This window comes from Gastrolobium bilobum, unplaced genomic scaffold (genome assembly GCF_033153095.1).
Source record: "Gastrolobium bilobum isolate Gb01-03AN ecotype WA unplaced genomic scaffold, APGP_CSIRO_Gbil_v1 utg22497, whole genome shotgun sequence".
Lineage (NCBI taxonomy): Eukaryota > Viridiplantae > Streptophyta > Magnoliopsida > Fabales > Fabaceae > Gastrolobium > Gastrolobium bilobum.
Window position 1 is genome coordinate 43,322 of NW_026895676.1, and position 26,833 is coordinate 70,154.

The 26,833-nt window shown below is 33.9% G+C and overlaps 1 protein-coding gene across 2 annotated transcripts in view; it reads left to right on the forward strand.

The window, feature by feature from the left end:
* Positions 1–9,069: 9,069 nt before the first annotated feature.
* The window catches only part of LOC133289189 (callose synthase 9), a 60,916-nt gene continuing 43,152 nt past the window's right edge, over positions 9,070–26,833 (forward strand). Inside the window, exons 1-12 of one of the 2 annotated variants that reach the window (XM_061487074.1) lie at positions 9,070–9,168; positions 9,447–9,517; positions 9,796–10,000; positions 11,013–11,110; positions 11,754–11,917; positions 14,405–14,501; positions 16,122–16,232; positions 16,311–16,436; positions 17,197–17,286; positions 17,966–18,063; positions 21,269–21,386; positions 23,501–23,626. In XM_061487074.1, the coding sequence (XP_061343058.1) occupies positions 9,799–10,000; positions 11,013–11,110; positions 11,754–11,917; positions 14,405–14,501; positions 16,122–16,232; positions 16,311–16,436; positions 17,197–17,286; positions 17,966–18,063; positions 21,269–21,386; positions 23,501–23,626 (1,230 nt within the window). In that variant the 5' untranslated portion in view covers positions 9,070–9,168; positions 9,447–9,517; positions 9,796–9,798. Of the gene's footprint in view, positions 9,169–9,232; positions 9,305–9,446; positions 9,518–9,795; positions 10,001–11,012; positions 11,111–11,753; positions 11,918–14,404; positions 14,502–16,121; positions 16,233–16,310; positions 16,437–17,196; positions 17,287–17,965; positions 18,064–21,268; positions 21,387–23,500; positions 23,627–26,833 lie in introns of those variants that run through there. The other variant, XM_061487083.1, reaches the window with a different exon arrangement.

A 26,833-nucleotide genomic window follows, 5' to 3' on the forward strand; every position in this document is an offset into this window, starting at 1 on the left:
TACTGAACCTGAAACACTAGTATCACAAATATTACATGCTTGATTGATCTTTTGTTAGACAATAATGTGTAATTTATTATTTTCATATTAAAATTGTAATACCCCATATTTTTATTAATAAAATAATAATAATAATATAATAATATTAATAATACACTATAAATTAGTAGTAATGATATATATATATATATATATATATATATATATATATATATATATATATGGTGATAGATAACAAAGTATAATATTAATTTTATTTTTGATAAAATTATTTTGTGCGATATGAGTGCTATTGGAAAATGATTTTGATACTTTGTAATACTCTAGATTATTTATAATAAAATAATATTAATATGTACACATATATATAAATGGGTCAGGATCATTTTACACCAGTGTAAGTTACACTCTCAATCTTATCCGTTGATTCCATTTATATCTAACGGCTAAATTTTTTTAGTAATGTGAGCCATTGAATACAAGTGGATCAATGGTCAAGATTGAGTGTAAGACTTCTAACTCTTACACCGGTGTAAGAATATCCTGCCCCATATATATATATATATATATATATATATATATAAGATGATAAATTGTAATTAATTGGATTATTAATTGATTGATGACTTAAGCATTAATGATTGATTGGTAATATTTGATTGATAATGATTGATTGGTAATGTTGATTGGTAATTTGATTAGATATGATGAGTCAATCATGAGTCAGCCTTGAGTTACCAAATAAGTTAGTTGTATTCTGAGCCATAAAAAAAAAAAATTAATAATAAAATAGTGTATGAAGCCAATATCTAAGCCAGATACATCAATGAAGAATAAGGAAATAAATGCACGAAAACCCATATCTGAACCCAAAAATTCAACTATAAATAGAGGCCTAGCCTAACCAAACTAATTCACTCTTCAACATTTCTCCTCTACTATTCTCTCTTCTTAGTTCAAAAACTTAGTTTATTTTATTTTACATTCTTCTGGTTACCAACCAGTTCTCTGCCCCAAATTACTCTTTTCTTCTAGAAGTTAGCAAAAACGGAGACCAGGTAATCCTAATCTCTAGGTGGTTGTAGATTTGTTGTATATGAAATTTGTTGGGTATAATCCTAATGCTTTAGAAATAATAGATTAACTTTTATAAGAAATTTTGTCTAATATAATATTGATCCTTAGGGCGTATTAAATTAGGTTTAAATGAAATTTGGTATACGTAATGCTCTAGGTGAATGTAAGATAATTTTATATTGTTACAAAAAAAAAAGAAAAAGAAAAGATAATTTTATATTAAATTTGTTGAATGTAATCTTAATCCTTAGAAAATCTTTGGATGCTTTTATATATTATATGTAACCCTTAGGGTATTTAAATTAAATTGTTTTAACCTCTAGAAATTAATTGGATTAATTATTGGATTTTGGCTTTACTCTAATAGATGTGAATATTTGAATTCTGATTCGAAAAATTATGATATGATGATTGGATTTGGGTTTTACTCTGGTAGATGTTAAATATGAAAATTATGATATTACTGGGTAATGGATTTGAAAATTATGATGGATTTGAAAATTATGATATTCTTGGATAATGGATTTGGAAATTATGATGATATTGAAATATTGAATTTGGAAATTATACTATTGGTAAATTATGAAAACTATTTAAGGAAATTTTCCAATTATGAGAATCGTGACAAGATTGAATTGATTATGTATGTGATTGAATAAATTAATAGTGGGAGGATAGCTTTGGGATGGTAACTCCCAAAGTGATGAACACAACCTTTGGGCTTTATGCCTCTGATATTTATTTGATGTGACAATGATGTTTCTGTTCTTCCCAAAGTGGTATCCGGCAACAGTGGTTATTTCCCGGGTACTAGTAGCAACTTTGGGAAGAGGTGTGCACACTAGGATTTGATATTTTGATGATGGCCAATTTTGATGATACGTGACTGGCAACCATGGTTATTTCCCGGGTCACGGGGTAGACTGGCAACCGTGGTTATTTCCCGGGTCTACCATGGTTCTCTTCCCACTAAATATAACGAACTTAAATATTATTAATAATGAAATTTGTTATTTGATTTGATTATGAAGAATGTCATTGAGTTGTGAATATTATCATATTATGACTAATGTTATGCTAAATATGTTAGTTGATAATTACCAAATACATCAAATGAACTTAATAAAGATAAATATTATATAATGGAATTTTGATTATTATATTGATATTTGATTTGATTAATGTGGAATTGATTTGAACACTATTTGATATTTGATTTAATTTGTTATTAATTACATTAATCGTATTTTGATTGGGATTATCAGCTTTGCTGACTTTTGTGTTTGTTTGACTGCAATGATCCTGCGACTGCGGGGGAGCAGATTTTCAGTGAAACATGTTGCAAAGGATGGGGCTAGCTGTGGGCAGTGAGGATCACGACTCGGATATTTCTAGCTAGTTTCTAAGTTTAGAAATTTTATGAGATTTAAATAAATGCATAAGACATATCTCCTTTATTTAAACTTTAGTCTTTGGTTTTATTTGAATGTAATAGAGTTAGCCTTGCACTTGTCCGGTTGTCCCTATACAAGTGCGGCGGTAATGTAACACCCTGTATATATCCGGTAATGTTATCATAATATCGTATTAAGCTGCGCTTAATTAAAATGCGGAATTACTTTTTCTTTTCAATTATGATGCCATTAACATTACCAACTTGCTTAATAATCAATTAATAAAACTTCGCCTGTATGTAATTGCAATAAAACAGCTAACTGGAATACCTTATAACATAGATAATATAAATGTGGCTCTTGTCACGGAACTACAACAACGTAGACCGGACCATCTAACAGTTTATACAACTCCAAACTACAAGTACTAACAGAAGGTGTCATGGACAATCCCCATGCTCACTCAAATAAGACAACATGCCCAACCTCAGTCTCAACAACATCATAACATAAATAGCGGAAAACATAAACAGCATCCAAATCCAGACATGCTAACAAATAAGCAGAAACAACAAAATCAGCTAAGCTCTGACCTCCCGCCGCCTGAGGCATCAGTACCCATATTACCTGATCCTGAAATAAGCATTCCCCAAACGTGGGGTAAGATCTCTAATCTAGAAATCTCAGTAAGTCAGTGAGTCCTCAAGGATCTTCCACCCCAAGCTCACTTACATGCGCAATATAAGTTCAAAAGCAGTTTATCATTTATCATTTCTAAAACAATGCAATGCAGCAGATAATCATGCCATGTGTGTCAATACTAATCTACTGGCCAGAGACAGTGCAGGTATACGTCTATCACCTACACACCGTGCAAGTACCACTTGCATTCACCCCGGTACACCGTCTTGTATGGCGCTACATACTCAGGCTTCCCGTCAAGATGAAACAACACATGCATATTAAAAGCCATTACATGTAAAGTTCAATCAACATATCAAATATCCAAAAGCATGTACACAACATGCATAAACCATACCCCATGGGACATGGTGGAACCACAACATGGCTAAACCGAGGACACGAAAGCTTACCTTACAAGCTAACTCCAAAAGCCAAGAGTCAACAGCTCAAAGTCCAAACACAGCAGATTCACAATCTGTTATGGACCAACAATACATCAACAACATGCACCACAAGCATACAATATTAAGACAACGCCTTATCATTACGTTTTCACGTCTTAAAGCTTCTAACAAAGCCACAAGCCCTTAATCCCATGATTCTGGCTTAGTCCATTAAATACAGAAGTTCAACTTCATCAATCTAGGGTCCACAAACCCCCAACAGCCTACTGTACACACAACACAGCTACTGTTCTACGAAATCCCAGAATATCCGGATATTCCTCGGGGCCATATCCGGATATCTCACTGGACATATCCGGATATGCAATATTCGGATATCCAGAATCCCATATCCGGATATCTATTATCCAGATATCCCAAAACCCCATATCCGAATACACATATCCGGATATTCCACGGGCTGATATCCGGATATTTCACGACAGAATGCAGTTTCTGCATTTTCGTGAAGATATCCTTCCAAGGTTGGGTTTTTACCGATTTTAAACACCTAAACATGCATTTCTAGGTGTGTTCAACATTACCCCACGACAAGTTATCATCTTTTGACCTTAACATGCATCAAGCTTTCATTTTTAAGCATTAAACTCAAGATCCAAGGTGACAAGGCTTACCAAAGCTCAAGACAGAGGTTGGAGGTGCTCTTGGAGCTCACAATCAGCTCCCAAGGTGCTGACTTCAAGGGTGTACGAAAATACCACCCAAGCAAGGATCTTTCTTCACAAATGAAGCTCCTTGAAGCCTCACAAGCCAAGCACAACACTCCTCAACAAGAATGCCACCAAACCAGAAAACACCTCAGCTCCCACAACCACCACAACTCTGAAAAGGTGCTCATTTCACACTCACAATGACCACTCACACAAGGCTCAAGTGTTTGGAGGTGAAGAAACCAAGTAAGATTGACACTTGATCTCCAAAATGGTGAAGAAAGCTCAATGGAACAGTAGCAACTGACCAGCCACTCCAGTATTCACGTAGCAACAGAAAACCTAGGGCTTTGTGCCCTTAACAAGGGTATTTATAGCCACTTAGCCATAAAACACACAGTATTAACTTAATTGCTACGCTTAGCATTTTAATCCCAAACTTTGGATTATGAAACTACATAATTTTCTAAGATTTATCTATAATTTTCTGAGCACTTTTCCGGTACTCGCTTTTCCAAGCCAATACCGATTTTCAGCACCAGTTCTCATTATCTGGACTTAAAACTCGTTTTACAAGTCCTACATATTATTCTAGTAATTATCATGCACTTACATTAATTTTTCGGGATACTTTTTCGGCACGCATTTATACCGACTAGCAGAACCGGTATCTGCACTTTTCTTTCGAAAAACGACTTTCAGCATTATTACTCACTAACTATAATTATTAAAGCCTCATAATAATTATTAGAGTCAATTATGGAATCATTTCCTATTTTCTCGTAATTTATTAATTAAATACCTTAATTAACGGTGCGGGTTCTTACAGGTAACACTTCCCAAATTTGATTATTTTGAACTTCCGATGTTATTTATAAAATTATTGAATTTATTTATGCTATTATAAAATTTTAAAATTTGGGGTGTTACAAAAATATTTGAAATTTGTATATTTTTTACAAGTATTTAAGTATATTTATGGATTTTTTAATATAAATTGTAGATTTACATATACTTACCTGGTCATACAGTTGAACCAGTGACCAACTGTTTGAATCGGTGACTCAGTGACCCAATACCTCGATCTGGTCAATAACCGGGTCGGGTTTAATAATATTGTATGAAATAACTCAAATTTTTGTTTTTTGAAAAAGCAATTCTTTTTTAAAAAAACCCATCCCAATGCACACATGTTATGTATTAAAGTGTTTTTTTCTACGAATAAATATCATAATTTCCCCATATTTATATTATATTTTATGCCACATGTAGGATAAGATTTCATGTAGATGCGGATACATGTATATTATGAATAATTTGAAATACTGATAAAATGTAAAAAAATATCTTAAAAATGAAATCGTAAAAGAAATATACATGAGTAATTAAAGTAGAATCTAAATAGTTATAAATTAAAAGAAAAGTATTTAAAATTGAACAAGTTTAGACTTATAAGGAAGACATGTATAATTCATTTTTATATTAAAAATTTAGTATAAAGTTAATTTTAAATTAACGCATGCCACTTTATTATTTCTTTTTTTTTGAAAAGAATACACTACGAGATCAAAGATTAACTTTTGCTTTATTATATAAGGGTATATTTATATATACACGAAATTAATATATAATTAAAATATTATAAAATGAAATGATTTAATGATTCTCGAAACAAACATATAAAAAAAGGAGAAGGATATTGTGACAACTAAGTTGTGTTACTACTAAGTGACTACCAATCAATCTTACCGTTAGATTGATTATATTGATCCAATGGTTATATTTATTTTCATCTTTGTACAGTCATGATTTTTCAAATTTAATACTTTATATTTATTTTCACCTTTGTATAGTTATGATTTCCCATATTAATACTTTCACTTTGAATATGAGAAATCATGACCATACAAAGATGAAAATAAATATAACCGTTGGATCAACATAATCAATCTAACGGTGAGATTGATTGGTAGTCACTTGGTAGTAACACAACTTGGTTGTCACAATATCTTTCCCCATAAAAAAATATACTGTTTTTAAAAGAAGTTGTGCTCAAACAAGGCAACAAAAATTATATATTACTATTTTAATAAATAATTATAAATATATAATTGTTTCTAAACTTTTTACATATCTATTGCACTCATTTACGCCTAAATCAGAGTAATCATTCCTCTTAAGTTAGGCGTGGCTTGTCTAGTGTTGACACGTGACATAAAAATATCAACTTACGAACCGTTAAACTTTGAAAAGCCATAATTTTTGACTTAGATATCCAAATCAGGTAATTTTTTTTTGATTCCGCATGACTTTTTAAGATCTACACAATGACATCTCATTTGACATATTTTATCTCTCACAAACATAGTTCAAGTTTGCAATAATGGTATTATTAAATGTGAGCAATGTGTTCATACAAATATATATACATGTTATCAGCAATGTGATTTAATATCAGATTGGATTCTGAGTTTGTGATTTAATATAAAAAATAAACAAAGATTTGATTTGTGATTTAAATTAAAAAAATCAGTTTTTTAATTTTTAATATAAAAAATAAATAAAGATTTGATTTGTTATTTAAATTAAAAAAATCTAAAAATTTATTATTAATAAGGAAAACAAAATAAAGATTTGATCTATGATTTTAACTCAAAAATCAATTTGAAAAATCTGTATTAATAAAAAAAATAATTAAATAAATATTCTGAATCTCTAAGAAAGAAGGATTTTATTTTTGAAAACCATTCAGAGGATATAAGCTTCCATCGAATCCAGCCATTGATTCGTATCAGAGATGTTTCCAAATTTTAGAGTTCAGGATTCAATTTCAGGTTTAATTTTCTTTTCTTATATCCATTAGTCCCTTTTTTATTTTTCTTTTAAATGTATTTATTTTTTCTTTCTCTTAGACATACATAATTTAAAGGGCTTTAAAGAAAAAAAATCATAAAACAGAAGAATGTAATTCACGATATATTCGATAAAAGTCATAAAAAAGTTAGATATGATTCACGATATGAAAAATCGGTCAAATAATACACGATATGTATTGCAATTCAATAACTTTATACACTATTTTTTTTAAACACTTGGAAGAAAGTATATATTTTAATATGATATTAAGTATCCTTATTTATAGATGGACTAATTCACTTTGGTGCCATCTTTTCTAGTACCATAGTTGTAAATTTGAACTATATTTGTTATAGATAAAATATATCAAATGAGATGTCATTGCGTAGATCTCGAAAAGTCATGTGAAATCAAAAAAAAAATTATCTGATTTGGATACCGAAATCAAAAGTTATGGCCTTTTAAAGTTCTACAATTAAACTGTTAATTTTTAGTGCCACGTGTCAACATTAAACGAGTCATGCCTAAATTCGGCGTGAATGCCTTGTTTATGCCTAACTTAGGCTTAAATGGTTACGCCTAATTTGGACATAAATAAGTGCAGTATATTCATTATTAGATTTAAAATAATAATTTATTAAAAAAGTAATATTTTAATTTTTTTCCGTTAACTCATTTAAAATGTTACTTTTAATTTTACAAATTGAATCAGACAAGCACCCATCCAATTGTATTTAGCTTAATCTTTAAGTTACCCTGGTCCGTCATCATCGGGTTTAAGACACGGATTCTTTTATAGAAAATTGTTTGTGATTTAAAATGACAAAAAATTATGTCATTTTAAGACAGTTATAGACACAGAAAATTTGAATTTTAAATTAAAAAAACTACCCACTTTCTCTCACCCATGATTTCCATTTTTTTATCTCTCTCTTAAAATGACATAACTTATGTCATTTAAAATGACAAACAATAGACCTTCTTTTATTATTTATCTTCGTTTCTTTGTGAGTTTTACTTTTGACCTTTTATTATCCGCGTCGTGGGTTTGATTTGTTTGACAATTAGACCCTCCCCAACCCAAACGCCATTGCGTCTGCGCACGACGCGTAGATCCAGTTTCCCACTCCTCCGAAGAGAGCACACGAGTTGTGCAATAGCATCTTATATTATATTAGAGTTAGTCTATTATAAATAATTAAATAGAATAAATCAAGATTTTTAAAAAAATTATTTAAAGAGTAAATTTATTTACAAGCTGACTTATATTATTTTATTATTTTAAATAAAATAAATAAAATTATTATATTAATAATTTTAAATAAAAAATAATATTATTTTTTAATTATTAAATATTTAATAATTTTAAATAAATTAATAAACTTAATTTTTTTTTAAATATTAATCATATCACACTATGAAGCACCGACACTTCAAAAAGTCTAACGTGTCATGTCCGACACTTTCCGACACTCCGACATTCCCCGACACTCCAACACGTGTTATAGAAATTCAAAAAAAGATTCAAAGGTTGCGTTGCGTTTTTAGTTCCAACTATTAGATTCGTTAGATTATAATTATCATTTTATTGAGTTTAATTTAAATATTTGAGATATCTTATGTTTCTTTGCAAAATTGATGAATATTTTAAGTTTAGTTTCATTTTTTTAAATTATTAAATATTAAATACAATATATACTACATAAATTAAAAATATTATTTAATATCAAAACATGTCCAAATGTGTCAAAATTTAATATTTTTTAAAATTAATATATCAGAATATCATGTCACAATTCCGTGTCAATATCAGTGCTACGGGACCTAAGTCCAAATGAAACATAGGAATTTTTTATACAAACCTAACTATTTAAGTAAAAACCTAATCTCCTAGCCTATTTACTCCCAATTTCGCTTATTTTCTTTCCCCGTTTTCTATATCTACGCGGCTTTTCAAACAAAGAAAGCAATAACCGCTTTTCTTTATTCAGAGACTGATTCTGCTCTTTTTCTACTCGGAACCCTACCCTCAGGGTTTTTCAGGTTCTCCATTTTCCTTTTCTTTGCTTATTCTTCCTTTTCGCTTCGTTTTCTTTTCCATCATAACATTAACTGCGGAGATGGAAGATGTTCGATCTTGTGTTTTTTTCTTAAAAAAAAAAATTTAATTTTCCCAAGGGTATGAAGCTTATTTCAGTTTGAATCATGTGATCTCGTGTTTATATAAGGAATGACGGTTTTTGAATTTTAATTGTTATGCTTATAGTTTCCGGTAGCATTTTATATGATTTATAAAATATGGAAGAAATTTTTTCTTTCAGCTGATTGCCTACTGGTGCCACTGATTTGATGTGATTGGCTGAGGTTGAAGTGGATCCACTTGATTCAAGAGGTATAAGTACCGTCAAGCATGTGACACTCATTTGATGTTTATTTCTTGAGTTCAGTGGACTCTTTCTTTCTCTCTCTTTCTTGGTTTTGGTTATTTAACTTTCTTGAAAGACACCTCAGAAAAGTTTATTTCCTGTAAGCAATTCAATGACCGAACCTTTTAACAAATATTTCACTTTCTTTACGTTGCTGGTCCTTTCAATTTGTACGGATGCTCTTTCTGCAAGAATGGTTTTTTGTTTTATATTGTTTTCTAAATTATTGTTTTGTTTTACGTAGACAATGTCTCGAGTTGAGGAACTTTGGGAGCGGTTAGTCCGTGCTGCATTGAGGAGGGAAAGGACTGGTGGTGATACATATGGGCGACCTGTTGGTGGAATTGCTGGAAATGTACCATCCGCGCTCGCAAAAAATAGGGATATTGATGAAATTTTAAGAGTTGCAGATGAAATTCAAGATGATGATCCTAATGTCTCTAGAATATGTATGTTCTTCACTGCGTGCTTCATTTTCCTTATGTATTTTTTTTACTTTAGCTGATTTTTATTCCAAATTTTATTTTTGTGATACATAGGATGGGTTATTTGACGTTGAAACTATTGTCAACTCACTGAATGTTTATATCAGCAAAACAAGAAAAAAGAGGAGGAAAATTAAAAACAAAAAATAAAATTACCTTCTTTCTTGGCTGATTCAATATAAAATATTTTGAAATTGAAAATAAATTCAACCAACGAGCTACTGAAAGTAATGCAATCAGAGGCTTTCTGAAAGTAATGTGGGTTTGAAAAACTTGGTAGTTGGATATGACTAAATTCAAAATTTCACTGTGTTGTGGTTCACTTGGGTTCGAATCTAGGAGCAGTGGTAAAACTGTTCCTTCATGACTGAAAGGTCATGGGTTCGAATCTAGGAAACAACCTCTTTGCAATTATGCAAGGGTAAGACTGTGTACAAAGATTTTCTCCATCCTACATTCGCTAGTCGGGTTTAACGGGAAGTGGTTTTTCAGGAAACAGTCTCTTCGCAATTATATAAGAGTAAGGCTGTGTACAAGGATTGCCTCCACCCCACACTTGCTAATTAGGTTTAACGGGGAGTGTTTTTTTTTTTTTTTTTTTTTGTGTGGTTCACTTGGGATCCATTGATGACAGCTTTATATAAGCTGTAAATTTCTTGGTGTTGTATTTCATTATCAATATTTATATTTTATACGTTTCACTATCAGTACTTCTTTGTTCATGCTATTTCATTTCAAGTGCTCTATCTGGTGCCCATTTTTCATGAAAAGGCAGCTATTATAAGGTCTTTGCTACCTTCCTTGCAGCGTCATGGTTTATAAGTCATTTGAAGTTTTATCTCTGTTTTCTCAGCTATTATAAGTCCTTTTGATTCAACTATTTTTGTTTGAGAATGCCAATATATACTTTAATTTGATCATTGAAATTTTCTATATACCTATTCTTTCTTTTAAATAATTCATATTTTTTTTGCAGTATGCGAGCATGCGTACTCGCTCTCGCAAAATTTGGATCCTAACAGTGAAGGCAGAGGAGTTTTACAATTCAAGACTGGTCTGATGTCTGTCATTAAGGTATGTTTTTATAGTCTGGTTTTATGTAAAATAAAAAGTTCTACTTGGAATACTTGGGTTGTGCATACTGGTATTTTTATCTGTCTGTGACTGTGTGGTGCTCGATTGATATGATACAATTTTGCTGCATGGTCTCTCAAGGCTGACTTTGATAAATTTATGTCATGTAGCTTCTTATCTAATTGCAGGATTGGTATTTCAATTTATTGCACAAACTTTGCCTCATAGTCATTTTATTAAATAGTTCACGGGCTGCTGTTTAGTGCAATGTTGTCAGGATCTTTAGATCAAACTTCCTTCATTTTTTTTTCTTTCTGTAGCTTTTTTTTTTAAATGTTTCTGACTGAACTTTGCTTTACACTATAGTTTGGGGTGAAAGCTCTACCATAGTTATTAAGATTTCATCAATTTATTGAGATATGCATACCATTCTTGTGTAATTGTTTTACAATCTACACGTCTAAGCTGTAATGTCACTACATATGTATTTGATCTTTTTTTTTCCTCTCCCTTTTTTATTTTTTATTTTTGGAATGATTCACTGTCCTTTTTTTAAGTTTCTTTTAACTCAGTGAACCTCTTCTTCCATCATTTTTTTGGTTGCTATCATTTATTATAATCTGTCTTTTGTTTATATTTTCAGCAAAAGCTAGCTAAAAGAGAAGTTGGAACCATAGATAGAAGCCAGGACATTGCCCGGTTGCAAGAGTTCTACAAGAGTTATAGAGAGAAGAATAATGTGGAGAAATTACACGAGGAAGAAATGAAGTTGAGGGAATCTGGTGCTTTCAGTCGTGATCTTGGCGAGTATGTTCATTGACTGAAAATGGGTGTAATGCCCATTTAGACATCCTGTGCTTTCTCTTTCCCTCTATCCATGGGGCACCTCCTGCCCACAAAATTAATAAGTTCTAGAATCAAATGGTTGACTGACTGTTCATTTTTCATTTCTCGTTGTGATATTGCATTTTCTTCTTGTGTTATTTTTTGAGAAATTTCTTGCAATAGAATTTACTGAGTTTGATAATTGAGTTTCATGTCTTTTATGCCTTAGCTAGTATAGCCAGAAAATTAATGATGATGGATTTGTTATTATCTTGCTTTTAGGCATCCGGTTTTTGGGTTATTTTTTGTGATGGATTTCTAGAATCAAATGGTTGACTGACTGTTCATTTTTCATTTCTCGTTGTGATATTGCATTTTCTTTTTGGGTTATTTTTTCAGAAATTTCTTGCAATAGAATTTACTGAGTTTGATAATTGAGTTTCATGTCTTTCATGCCTTAGCTAGTATAGCCATAAAATTAATGATGATGGATTTGTTATTATCTTGAGTTTAGGCATCCGTTTTTTGGAGTTGAGTTATATTGTTTAATTTTAGTTAGTTTGGATTTTGTAACAAGAATGCTACAAATCATCCCAAAATTGAATTTGAGAGTCTGCTAGATTCTTATTCGTATGTAATATGAACATCAAAAGGTTGCTTGAGTGAAATTTACTCCAGTTTCAGCATCCGAAGAACTATCCTCGTGAAAATATACTTACTCTATTAGAGTTGCCATTGTTACTATGCAACTATCCCCCACTGCTGTGTTTAGAGTAACTAATGTTACTCAGCTGTTAGAGTTGTATGTAGCTATCTCCTGCTGCTGTGCTTAGATTAACTGATGTTAATCATCTGTTTGACTAGTTAGAATTCATTTGTGCAGTTAGGCTTAGCTTGTATTCTGTTATGATGTTAAATAACAGCTATCAGCATGTCTAGCTTGTATCACAAGCTTATATTGCTTTTTATATAGTTCATCTCTGTATCAGAGCATTTCAATTTTTCAATGATATCAGTTTATCAGTCCATTCAGGATGTCTGTGCTCTCTCTCTTGTGCACTGCTTTCTTTCCCTCTCCTTCATTTTCCCTCAATTTCCTTGATGGTATCTGATGGGCCTTTAAACTTAAGAGTCTTTTAAGGAGGTGTATAAATGTAAGTATAAGGTGCAAGGATGGAAAATTAGGAATCCGGAGGCAAAGAACAAATTTTCCTAGGAGAGTGAGTGATGTGAAGTTAGTTAGGGAAAACGCCATGTGGAAAGCAGTGAATGGAGATGGGAAATTGGGAGAAGGTGTGAATGAGGATTCGGTTAGAGGGAAGGAAATATAAGGGGATGAAATGGGTGGTATGAAAAGTCTATGTTGAGTATGGTGGGTGTAGTTGGCTGAGAATGGAGTCTTTCAGCAGCTGGAGTTGTGTGTTATCGAGTCTTGCATTTTTTATCTTTTGCAGCAGTGTGTATTTATCGTGTTCTTGTATTTCTTCATATTCTGAACCGAGACTTGCATTTCAGTTAGTATTGTGTAATTCAATTGTGGTGTTTCCAGTAAATTGGGGTAAATTTTTTTGTTTCTTTAATCTAAAATTTCTGGTGCATAAGGCCAGGAAGCAGGCCCTCATTAGGACAAAGTTTAAACTCCAAGACTATCACAGGCTTTTTAAACTCTAGTTTAAATGCCAGTCTGGTCCTCCTCCTCCGCTTTACTTTTTTAGCAGTTTCAGGTAGGCAGATCATTTTAGCAGTTTCATTAGGACAAAGTTTTGCATAAATGATCTGCCTACCTGAAGCAAAAGTACACCTGGTACTAGAATTAGTATGGTGCTAGTATTTATTATTGCCAGCTGGTCAGTAAGATCCTGAAACCTCTAAATGGGTAGTCTCTTAGTTAATGCATCTGCCAACTCATATCCTGAAGGAATGTATGCTGTGGTTATTTAGACCATTATACAACTTTCCTTGATGAAGTGCTAATCTATCTCAAAATGTTTTGTCCTTTCATGCTAAACTGGATCATGTTCAATGGTAATGACTATTTTATTGTCACAAAACAGTTTTAGAGGAGGTTCATACTTTGTTTTGGGGTCATCTAGTATGATCGTCATGAGGTGTGTATCAGAATGAAGAGGGGCAAATGATTAGACACTTTAATTTTATCTAGAAGAATATGTTGTGCGATGGAGTTTAGCAAACTCACAAACACCATAATGAGTTTATACCTGAAGGAGTTTGCCCAATTATTCACACTCGAGTTTGAAATAATTCCCAACTGTTCCACTTTTATTATGTTCTTTCTTTCTTCTGTCGAGAATATTTCATCGTTTATAAAAAATAACTCACTAAAACTTCATTCACTGACTTCTTAAATCATTTGTAATATTTTCCGTGGCTTTCAATTTATAGCTGCTAAATTATTTATGCTGGTTATGCTTATTCCGTTCCACATTAAGTCTTTTCTGCTTAATACAGGTTGGAGCGCAAGACTGTGAAGAGGAAAAGGGTTTTTGCTACCTTGAAGGTTTTAGGAACAGTACTTGAGCAGCTGACTAAAGAAATTCCTGATGAGGTTGGGTTTTTGGCTCTTTTAAATGTACTAACTATTAAAGTGTTTCTTGCTTTGCTCGTTATAGAATGTGTTTTTTCAGGGATTGGTTTGGATTTTGAGCAGATTCTCCTTTTTTTGTCATATTCTTTTCTTTTCTTGTTCCTTTTCTTTTTTTTATAAATAAAAAGAGAAAATAATGGAGAAATGTGTGGGACAGATCCTTTAGGGGAACTAGTGATAGATTTGTAGACAAGGTGGTGACTCTTTTGGAGACTTTTTGCTTGTTATTTTCCTTTACTTTGTATTACGATTGATGATCCCCCTTCCCCCCTAGTGCTGCTATTTTTTATTTGTTTCTGTTAAGAAGATCCTACATCTGCTAAATATGTGGTCAACGTACCCTTTTTAATTCCCTCAACGATCCTCCCCCCGGAGCTAACTTTTATGGTTTGAGTTAGGACCAATCATTTTAACATGATATTAGAGCTTATGATAGTGTTTATATTAGGCCACACACAGATGTTCATTCCTGCAAACTTCATGCTCCAGTTACCTGTCCTTGGTTGAGTTGGACTCGATCATTCTGACAGTTTCCACCCTCCTTTCTTTCTTATTGTTACTTGTTAGTGTTTCCTTTATCATGATTGTGTATGATCTATTGAAAGTCGGATATTTTGCTGTACCACAGAAGACAACTGCCTAGTGTTTTTATAGTTATCAAACTGGGTTTCAGTTGGTCGTGGGGTTTGTGTGTTTTAGCTGATGGGGATTAAGCAGGGTAAGATGAAATCATTCACTTTTGAAATATTTTTTTTGGATGAAATTATTCATGCACCAAAGATTATATTTTAATTGCACTAGGATAAATGAAATGCATGTGTTAATATACAAGATCACAAGTGTTACTTATTAGCCTTCTATTCCTGTATGTTAGAGGATTTTGGAATAGAGACAAAAGTGTTCTAGTGAAAGAAGCTAGTGTTTGCAGTATTGGTATATTTTTGGAGCATAATGCTAGAATTCATTAGATGATTAGTATTGTCGATGTACTTCTGATGCACCCGAGCTGGTTGACTTGGATCGGGCTCAAATTTGGATAGCCTACTCCAAATGGGCTTTTGAGCAAGACTCGTCGCGTTGCCATGGACATCAACAGTTTTGGGCTTTTTTAAAGTTTATTCCGTAACTCAGGACAATTCAATAATTGTTAATTATTTTCCTTTTTGTTATTCTTAGATTATGTTAGAGTGTGCGTTATCATTGTGCGTGATTATAGTTATTTACCTTTTTTGTTATTTTGTTTTGCCTATTTAAGGGTTGGAGAACACTATTGTTATTAGGTTTTTTTTGGTTAATAAAATTCAGAAAAAGAGAAATAGTATTTTCTTGCACTTCTTGTGTTCCGGCATCAACTTCCATTTGGATCATTGTTTTGTTTGTATTGCTTTTTATATTTTTTTGCGAGTGTAATTGGCTTCTTTAGGAGTTAGTTATAATGATTTTATAGTTAAAAAGAGTGAGCATGTGGGTTAGAACTTGAAGTGTGTTTTATTGTGTTCATTCTGCTATGTTTCTCTTTCAATCAGAAAGGAATAATTTGTGGACATGAGCATTTCTTCAACTTTTTTCTCTTTGTTGCAGCTAAAGCGGGTCATGGATTCAGATTCTGCTATGACAGAGGACCTGATTGCTTACAACATTATACCCTTAGATTCTTCTTCTTCAACAAATGCTATTATTTCTTTCCCAGAGGTATTTGAGTTTTTTTCTTTAAGATCCCAAATCTTTGTACATCCATGTTTATTTATTACGTAAAAAAATTATTGCTAGGTGCAAGCAGCAGTTTCAGCTTTGAAGTATTTCAGTGGCATGCCGCAGTTGCCTCGGGATTATTTCATTTCTCCTACAAGGAATCCTAACATGTTTGATTTTTTGCAGTATACTTTTGGATTTCAGGTCTGTATATTTTTTGTCATGTCATGCAAAGATTGGTGTGGTTTTTTCAACCGTTCATAATATGTTTTGGCTTCTTGAACTAAGTTTGCTTTATCTCTGATATGAAGTGAAACCAAATTGTCATGTTTATTAGAACATGTTAGTGTTGGTGGGCTAATCTTAGTATTGGCTTGGTAGTTGTATGTACAACACTTTTACTGCATTTTTATAGTTCTTTTGCATACACACACATTTAGGGAGGCCAACAAAATTAAGTTATTACATCCCATGTGCCTTTCTCTATTCTGTGTCAATAACAAGTGATTAAGTTACTGGCTTGTCGTGTCCTCCTGTAATTTTTTAAATCATTTTACCTCCCTTTCCTTTTCACTTTAAGCTGAAAAATATCTTTTCTATACCAATTTCTTTTTGTGATTACCAACTAGAGGCACATAAAAAATCCTAAATAAAATAAAATAAAACTTATAAGCAACCTGGAACAGCATGTATGTCCAAAGAGAAGAACAATAAGAAGCCATAAACATAACATGTTTAGGGAACACATTTATTGATGTGACATTTTTTTCCGGATCATGCACACACCAAAGGACTGCGTAAATTGACTGGTATTTTTCACAATTGTGATTCTTTGTTACCTCACTGATTAATTTGATCTGTTTTATAATTTGATCTTGTTTTATTATTGAAAGCTGTTTGATTCGTTGGTGTTCTTGTCATGTCCTTTCTTCTCTTGTGTCTAATAATAATTTGTTGCTGCCAGAAAGATAATGTAGCTAATCAGCGTGAACACATAGTTCACCTGCTTGCAAATGAGCAGTCTCGGCTTGGAATTCCAGATGAAACTGAGCCTGTAAGTCATTGGTTCTTTGCTTTATTGCATTGAAGCTTGATTAAATTGTCAGTCAGGTAACCACATGATGAATATGACAAGTTTCTCGTGGAGTGTTTTATTTGCATATGCTATATCATTTACTGAGTGAAATGAGGAAAGTAGATATTCACAATTTAAAAAAATGTGGGGTGTGGGCTAGGATGTTCTGTTTTCATTTATTGACTGACAAAGTGGATGTATGCTACGAGAAGAATGCTGAAAAGAAGATGCAGAAGTCTGACTGTTTTGGCCATGTTTTGAAAAGAGTGTTCCTTTCAACATTTTGATGGTGTTTAACACATTGGGGTTATGGTGTATTAATGGGTGTCTATGTGTTCCGGTTGAGATTTTCTGAGGATATCTCTGGCATTGTATTTTCCCCCTTTCCTAATAGATTATTTCTATCCCAATAAGAAAACCTATTATGTTGTTTATTGAATAATACCATTTCGATGTTATAGTACATCAATGGTGCGTGCAACGTCCTCCTCCTCTCCTTCTGATTGAACATGGTTACAAGGAGATACTTCTACTTGCATAGAGTTTCAATTACAGTGTGTTTTAGTGATTAAAATTCTAGTTGTTTAATTACACTTTATCACTTCTTGAAAAAGACTACTAGTTCTCTCTCTCACTGACACATACACTTTGTTTCCAGAAATTGGATGAAGCGACTGTGCAGAAAATATTTGTCAAGTCCCTTGAGAATTACATAAACTGGTGTAACTACTTATGCATTCAGCCTGTTTGGAGCAGGTACTAATACCATCCTTCTTTTGTTTGAAAACTGATTGATTTTTTGTGATCTATGGTTGCTGACTGTTAGAAATATACACCATGAGTGCTTTAGCACACTATTGGTTGCAGCAGTTAGTTCAGTAGAGTTTGTTTGTAATAGAAGAATAGAAAATTCTGATTCACTCAAAATACACTATTTCTCAATTCTCACCATAATGGACTTGTTGCTTACTAAATAGTTAGGTTGCGTTCATTGGTTGCAATTGTGGGATTGAATCCCCAGTCACATCAACTCTTAGACTCAAGAAGTTTGGCCACTAGGATCTGAACTGCACAACATAAAGAAAGTCATGTGATTCATCTCCTCATGTAGTGGTAGTCATTGGTGGCATATTAATTGGCAGAAGTTCTCAATTGGATCGGATTAGAAATCCATTTGTTGATTTGGTATGGATAAAGATTTGGTCATGAGCGATAGTTCCAAGGACACTGCTTTCACTAGAACCAGTTCCATTTTTCCTTCTCTTAATCAAAGGAAAGGAAAGCGAAAATGTGATGTAGGTGATGGTGTTAGTCAATTCCCTAATCTCCATTGGTTTTCCTATTTCCTACAGGAACAATTGTTTGACACCTTGGTCCTCCACCGATAGTCAACTTGATCCCTACACTATAAGTGAAATAGAGTCTCTTCTGCTTGCTCCTAAGCAAAGTCTCTATGATATTGTAGTGTTTGCTCAGGATTTGTAAAAGATTAGCACAAAGCTAGCCCGGGTGGGCGCCGCGGTTGCGGAGCGTGGTGGAATGTTACGGTCCTACTCTAAGGTATGGGACTTGAAGTCCCACATTGGAAACATAAGGTTCTGGTGTGGGGTTTATATGAACTTTGTGCTCTCCTACCTCATGGGCTAGCTTTTGGGGTGAAACTTTCCCAAGGTTCGTATTACATTCACAGTAAATGTCAACCTTTCAAACTGCTGTTGAATCCATGGGTCCTAAGTGACAAAAGAAAGAGGAACTCATCTTCTTTCTTTTTTGATTACCTTCCTCGCGTATGTATAAGACCGAATCCATTCAATTTAGAATTTTCAAAAGGATTACTAATCCTTAACTTTTCGAGAAATCCTTCACCAGTGGTTGTGAATGACCGATTTTTTTCAATCTTTATGATTTGTCCCTATGGAACCGAGTTCGAAAAGATTGAGAAATAGAACCATCTGATTTGATTCGTTCTCAATAGCCACGAGATGATCATCTTAGGGTGATCTTTTTGTCGACGAATGCTCCTATTATACTCGTAGTCTCTGAAGGATGAGAACCAACTACGTAGCATCTACATTGAGAATTAAAGTATTGTCTACGTCATTAGTCCGATCATTTGTAGGAACTACTCGTAATAACGAACTTGCAAAATAAATCTTTTTTTTATAAAGGGATTTGTTGTTCCTGACTCTGCTTCACCTTAATTGTTATTTGAACAAGTAAAGTGATGCTTCGGAGCGTGGTGGAATGTTACGATCCTACTCTAAGGTATGAGACTTGGAGTCCTATATCGGAAACATAAGGTTCTGGTGTGAGGTTTATATGGACTTTGGGCTCTCCTACCTCATGGGCTAGCTTTTGAGATGAAACTTTCCCAAGGTTCGTATTACATTCTCAGTAAATGTTGCTTTGAAGCCTTCGGATTCCTAATCAGTGGCCTCCAATTTTAGTTTTTTATCTTCATCGTTGCCAGCTCAGCCTTCAACAAGTAATTCTTATTGCTCCATGGTCCTTGCTTCATAGAATTACAACTGTCTCAACTCTCCTTAGGAGCAGAAATCTGAGTTTCAACAACATTTTTTGTTTGCTGCAAATATCTCTCCCTGCGTGTTTTGTCCACCTAGTTATGGCTGAGGTGGCTGCTATGGCTCTAGCAGTCACGTGCTGTCACACACGACTAGAGAAGAGAATTGGCAGACCAGAGCTGAGGCGCTTGAGGGTGCGTATGGTGGGCTGTCAATGTGGGCCTGCATGCGATGGGCTGAACAGGGGAATTTGCTCTAGATTTGGGTCACCGTCCTTAGGCAGTGGTGGCAGAATGAGGAGCAGAGGCGGTCAGAAGGATGACACTGCCAAAGAGACCAGAAACCAGAGTGGGAACACCACATCATGGAAGATTTTGTCACTTGCTAGCAATGGGTCCACCGGGTAAGCACTAAATAGGGTTGTCTATCATCAGGTTCTAGATAATATATTAAGTGAGGAGGAAATAGAGACATTTGGTGAAATGACTACACAATTTAGACTAGATTGTAAAAAGAGAAGAAATGAATACAGACATTATGGTTAAGTAAACAAGGCAGCTGATTACATTAAAGATACTCATTTGTATAGGTCTGGTGGTGTTGCACTTCAGTATGCAATTAGTTATCAGCTACAGGGTCAACAAAGTTTGTCAGTTCATGTCTTAGCCATTAATGGATCTCAGGAATGCTGTTGTACACATCCTGCGGAAACAAAAGGCACTCTAATCTATGCTCTCCTTGTCCAACCTGCTCAGCCTGACAATTGCCTCTCCATTAGAGCCTTTTGTGATGCTAAATGGGCATGAGATCTAGATGATTGTTGGTACACCTTTGGTTCCTGTGTTTACTTGGGTCCAGACTTGATTTCTTGGCCGGATTCAGGCCCTTCCACTGAATTGCAGAGTCCATTTTCTACTCCTGTAACCTACTGTGCTAACCTCAGCACTGCGGCACTCTCACGATCCAGTTCTTTTCTCTTGTACTATTCATATGGAATTGGGCATTTACTTTGTTTGGGACAATGTCGTCGGCGAAAGCCTTATTGCTGCTCATATTTTTGCTGAAGGCCAGATAGCTGATGTGCTCACTAAGGCTTTCTAAGCTTAGATTCTGCAGTGTAAGGGACAAACTCGGTGTTTGATCACTTTCTTCATCCACTCTGATTTGGTGGGTGGGTGCCGTTAGAGATATACACCATTTGTGTATTAGCTCACTAATGGCTGCAGTAGTTAGTTCAGTAGAGTTTGTACTGTCAGTTGAGACAGTTGTCATCAACTGTCTTAACAAACTATATATTATTAGAAAATTCAGATTTACAGAAAACACATTGTTTCTCTCTACTCTCTCTCTCTGCATCACTTTCTTTTGTTTTCTTCCATTTGCTCTGGTTTTCTCACTTTATAGCCTGACATTAAAGGAGCTATAATGGTTTTGTGCAGTTTGGAGGCTGTTAGTAAAGAGAAGAAATTGCTATATGTTTCTTTATACTTTCTAATATGGGGTGAAGCTTCAAATGTCAGGTTTCTACCAGAATGCTTGTGCTACATATTCCATCATGTAAGTTTATTGAACAGAGTCTGAGTCATAGTTCTTTTTGTTTTGGTCGGTAAAGTTTTCGGTTGTTAATTTGCTGCATTAGTATTTGTAACATTGGCATCTAATGGGCCTTTTTTTTTTTTAAATTAACTTAACACTTTCAATTAAATTTTTAGTTAAAAAGAAGATATGAAGAGTCCCTTATTATTGATATTAAACTGATCCCCTGTCTGCAATATTTGTGCCAGCTTCAAGGTTATTGAATCTCAATTCAATCATGAAAAGTAAAATCGTATGATTTAGAAACTTTTAGGAAAATAGCTTAAAATAAACAATATAAATGATGTTTTGAATTTATAAGCTAAAAAGAACACAACACGTAAGGCTACTTTGAAAAAAAAACACACCAGAGATGCTGGAAAAAAAAAAAGAACAGAGACTACTTTGAAATCGTGATGACGTGAACAGAACAGAGACCACAGGAAGGGTTGTGCTGTAATGTGTGAAAGGAGGCTTGGCCGGGAACAATACTGGATTGCTCTGGGTTGGCTGAAAATGATACCTGAGAGCTGTGGATAGTGGCTGGAATAGGAAGGGGTCAGCTTTTGTTGTGTATTTCAGTGTCAACTCTCCAATATGACTATGAAAGAAAGATGTGTTTAGTCTTAAATTAGAATCACCAAGGGTTTCTTATGTAAACAAGGGGAAATATAAATAATACCCGCAAAATGGCTTCAATAATGCACAAAAAAGGTGGCTAAATTGGGGATTTCTCCCTATAAAGAATAGCTGAAGAGCCGTGATTTTTTTGCTACTCGCTATTTCAAAATACTCCACCACAGTGAATGGATAGCGGCTTGAGGGTGCTCCGTGATAGCAGTGTTGTAGCCTGCTGTTGATAACTACAAATAGAATAACTTTAGGTCCCCAAACAAGTATAAAAGTAGCAAATATAAGCAGGCACTAGATTTTGGCTAAGTAGCTAAAATTCAAACCACATAATGGAAGGCAAAAAGGATAACAGCAGGGGAGATCAGTACCAAAACAGAGCATACTAGAGGGAGAGAAAGGATTACTCAGAATATAATAATGAAGTGGCTTGATGCAATAAATTCTGGGAATGTAGTGGCGGAATTTGTCATGACTACAGGAAGGGAAAATACAGTCGCTGGAAATTAAGGTAGGGTGAAACAGTATGTCAAACAAGAGTTTCATATTTTAGGGAACCAGGCAGCGGAATAGTAACGGGATTGATCATGGAGGTTGGTAGTGTCCTAATACCATGTGGAAATTATCAGTTTTAATTAAGAAAAGGGAAACAAGGAGAGTACAGACTCAGTCTAATATGATATTAAATCGTTAGTGTATCATGATGTGATACAAAATACTAACCTAACAGTCCTATTTATACGGACTCTTAATTAAATAAGGAAATAAATAACTTCATGAAGATAAGATAAAATTCGTAAAAATAAGATAAAGTTCCTGAAAATAAGGTTGCTCAATTATCCGTATATCCTGATCTATAGTGCATGGTTCCCTGCCTCTAAAATATTTTGTAGGTATTTGTTGAGATATATAGTCCCACATTGGTTGTATGTGCAACTAATGTGGAGTTTATAAGGTCTTGGGCACTCCCACCCTTTGAGCTAGCTTTTGGGGTGGTGTATCCCAAGGTTCTTTACATGGTATCAGAGCCTCGCCGCCCCCCACTTTCTCTTGTGGACTTTCTTAGCACAGGTAAGCTGGGCCTGTTGCATCTTCCACTCTTCAAGCCCAATGGGCTCTCGTGTGAGGGGGCGTGTTGAGATATATAGTCCCATATTGGTTGTATGTGCAACTAATGTGGAGTTTATAAGGTCTTGGGCACTCCCACCCTTTGAGCTAGCTTTTGGGGTGGTGTATCCCAAGGTTCTTTACAGTATTTTAATAGATCCATTAAAATTTGACGGGTTTGTTTCTCGACAGTTTTTTTTTTTTATATAATTATTATGCAATACATATAATCCTTTTTCATACCTGAATTTTTTATTTATAATTTATCTCTTGCTTTATTTTTTTTCCTTCAATGTTGTCTATGATTTCTCTATTTTTTGCTCCCCCACGTCAATGTGTTGTGAAAATATGATATGCAGATGGCTAGAGAGATGGATGAGATCTTAAAACAGCAGAGTGCACAGCCAGCTAATAGTTGCACTTCCGAGAATGGTGTCTCATTTCTTGATCATGTTATTCTTCCTCTCTATGAAATTGTTGCTGCAGTAAGTTTCAGAATATTTGATTAGACTTTACAATCTAGAAAGGTGAAAAAGCTCTTTACATCAAGATTAGATGATGACAACAAATTTTTTTGGTATAAACTGTCCGGTATCAGATCGCCATTGGGCGTCGACTAATCCGGATGTGTTGATGAGATAAATGAGGAAATCTTATATCTTTTAAGTAAAATTGACTAACAAATCCAAGAAATATAGACAAATTATAAACAAGTACACGCCAAGTCTTGGAGTGTGTTTGGATTGCGTGTTCTTTGTTTTCCTTTTCAAAAAATAAAAATAAAAATAGAAAACAAGGTTGCAAATGTGTTAAGTCGGGTAATAAGTTTTAGTGAAAACATTTCTCAGGAAACCGGAATCCGGAAGTTAACAACACTAGCATCTTTCTAATTCTGATAATTTTTTTTATTAAAACCTATGAAAACAAATCAATATGTTTTCAGCTAATTTCCATTTCATTTTTGTTTTAAGCTTTTGGTTTTTGGGGATGTAATAGCATCTTCCAGATGTACTTTAACAAGGAAAAAATAACATCAACAACACCTTCATCCCAAACTAGTTGGGTCGGTGGTAGATGAACCTAAAAAAAGTTACGAAAAGATTGAGATAAATGATAAAAATAAACTTTTAAGTATATTATCCATAAAATGTAGTACAAGTGCAAGGAAAAATAAATTAAAATAAAATACAAATAAGGATATATAGGAGGATAGAAAAGAATCCGAATAAGAATAAGAAGAAGGTAAGAAATTAAAAAAAATAAAAGTAAAAAATAAATAGAATAAAAATAAAATAAAATTTAGGGAAAAAAAGAAAAAGAAAACACAAACAAATAGGTAAAAGAAAGAAGATTTAAAGGAAAAATGAAATAGAAGAAAAGAAGGAAAGAGAAAGAGGAAGGGGGGAGATAAAGAGGAAAAAGACTAAAAAGGGACCGTCTGTAATATAGGAATAAAACAGGGTCTAACTCTCTACCATGCTTATAGCTTTTCTTCACTCCGTCTTAAGACACACCGTCCACCAATCTATAACCCACTCTATTAGGTCTTGTTTTGCTACCTTTTCCTAAGTAAGTTTCGGTCTACCTCTACCTCTCTTTGTGTCAAGCTTTTGTTTTAACTGGAGCATTGAGGGGCCTTTTCATTACGTGCCTAAACAACCTCAATCTATGTTCTTTCATCTTTTCCGCCATTGGTATTACTCCCACCTTTCGGCGAATATCATCATTTATTATCTTATTCATTCTTGTTTAACCACACATCCACCTTAACATTCTCATTTCCACTACTCCCATTTTATGCTAACGTTGCTTCTGTGCTGGTTAACATTCAGCTCCATATAACATAACAGGCCTTACTGCTGTTATGTAGAATTTTCCTTTTAGGTCAAAGGGAATTTTGCGGTCACACAAAAACTCAGATGCACTAAGCCATTTTATCCACCTTGCTCTGATTCTATGATTTACATCCTCATCAATCTCTCCATCTTTTTGTAAAATTGATCCCAAGTATCTAAAAGCATGTTTCTTGGGTACTTCTTTACCAAGTAGATGCATGGGACTTGGTCTACATCTTTTACCATAGAAAACTCACACATCATATATTCAGCCTTGTTCTGGCTTAACTTGAATTCTTTAGACTCCAACGTGTTTCTGCACAATTCAAGTTTTCTGTTAATACCATCTTTAGTCTCATCAATGACCACAATATTATCTGCAAAAAGCATACACCACGACACTTCCTCTTGAATATCTTTTTTTAGTTCATCCATAACTAAGTCAAAAAGATAAAGACTTAGAACCGAACCTTGGTGTACACCTACCGTGATAGGAAAATAATTTGATGTTCCATTACAAGCTTTCACACATGTAGTAGTCCCATCATACATATCATTGATTGCCTGTACATACCATATGTAAGTCCTTCTTTTATCAATATCTTTTCTTGAGACCCTATCGTATGCTTTCTCAAGATCTATGAATACCATATGTAAGTTTTTCTTTTCTCGATATCTTTCCATTAATTGTCGCATTAAGAAAATGGCTTCCATGGTACATCTTCCTGGCATATAGCCAAATTTATTTTCAGAGACCTTCGTCTCTCTCCTCAAGCGGTGTTCACAACTTTATAGTATGTCTCCCGAGTTTACTGCTTCTATAGTTAGAACAATTCTGAATATCTCCCTTGTTTTTGTAAATAGGCACAAGCAAACTTTTCCTCCAGACATCAGACATCTTATTTGTTTGAAGAATCTTATTAAAAAGATTGGTCAGCCATCTTATTGCCATATCCCCCAAACCTCTCCACACTTCAATAGGGACACCATCGGGTCCAAAACATTACTGGTCTTCATCCTCTTTAAAGCCTCCTTAACTTCATGTGCTTGGATTTTGCGCACAAATCTTCTATTCAAATTGTCATAACCGTCCTCGAAATCCACCTCGCTTTCATCTCCACCCCCATTAAAAAGCTTGTGAAAGTAGTTCAAACTCCTTTCTTTTACCTCTGTATCTCTTACTAGTAGTTTTTGATTTTTATCTGTGATGCATCTTACCTGGGTGAGGGCTTTACTTTTCTTATCTCTAGTTTTTACAAGTTTATATATACCTTTTTCACCACCCTTGTTCCCAAGATTTTATATAAATCTGCAAAAACCTTGCCTCTAGCTTCTCGCACTGCTTTCTTAGCATTTTTTCTAGCCATACGAAACTTTTGCAAGTTCTCATCATTAGGATTTTTATGCAAACATATGAAGCATTCCTTCTTCTTTTTGATTTGCTTCTTGCACCTCTTCATTCCACAACCATGTTTCCTTTGTGTGAAATCCATTCTTTTTGCTTTCTCCTAGCACCCTCCTTCCCACATTTTGAATACACATGGCCATCTCATTCCACATTTCATTTGCTCTTTCGTCTAACTCCCATGGTCCTTCTTGTAGCATTCTTTCCTTGAACTTGATATGTATTTCCTCCTTCAGCTTCCATCATTTTATCGTTTGGTTCTGCATACTCTTCTGCAATTTGGGTACTTTGTTTAACCGAACCTCTAGAACTACCCGCTTATGTTGTGTAGCGTCACATTTTTCAGGGTAGACCTTACAGTCAACACAAAAAGTTCTATATTCTCTTCTAGTCAGGAAGAAATCAATCTGACTATGATTTTGGCCGCTATGATTTGTGATTAGATTTGACTT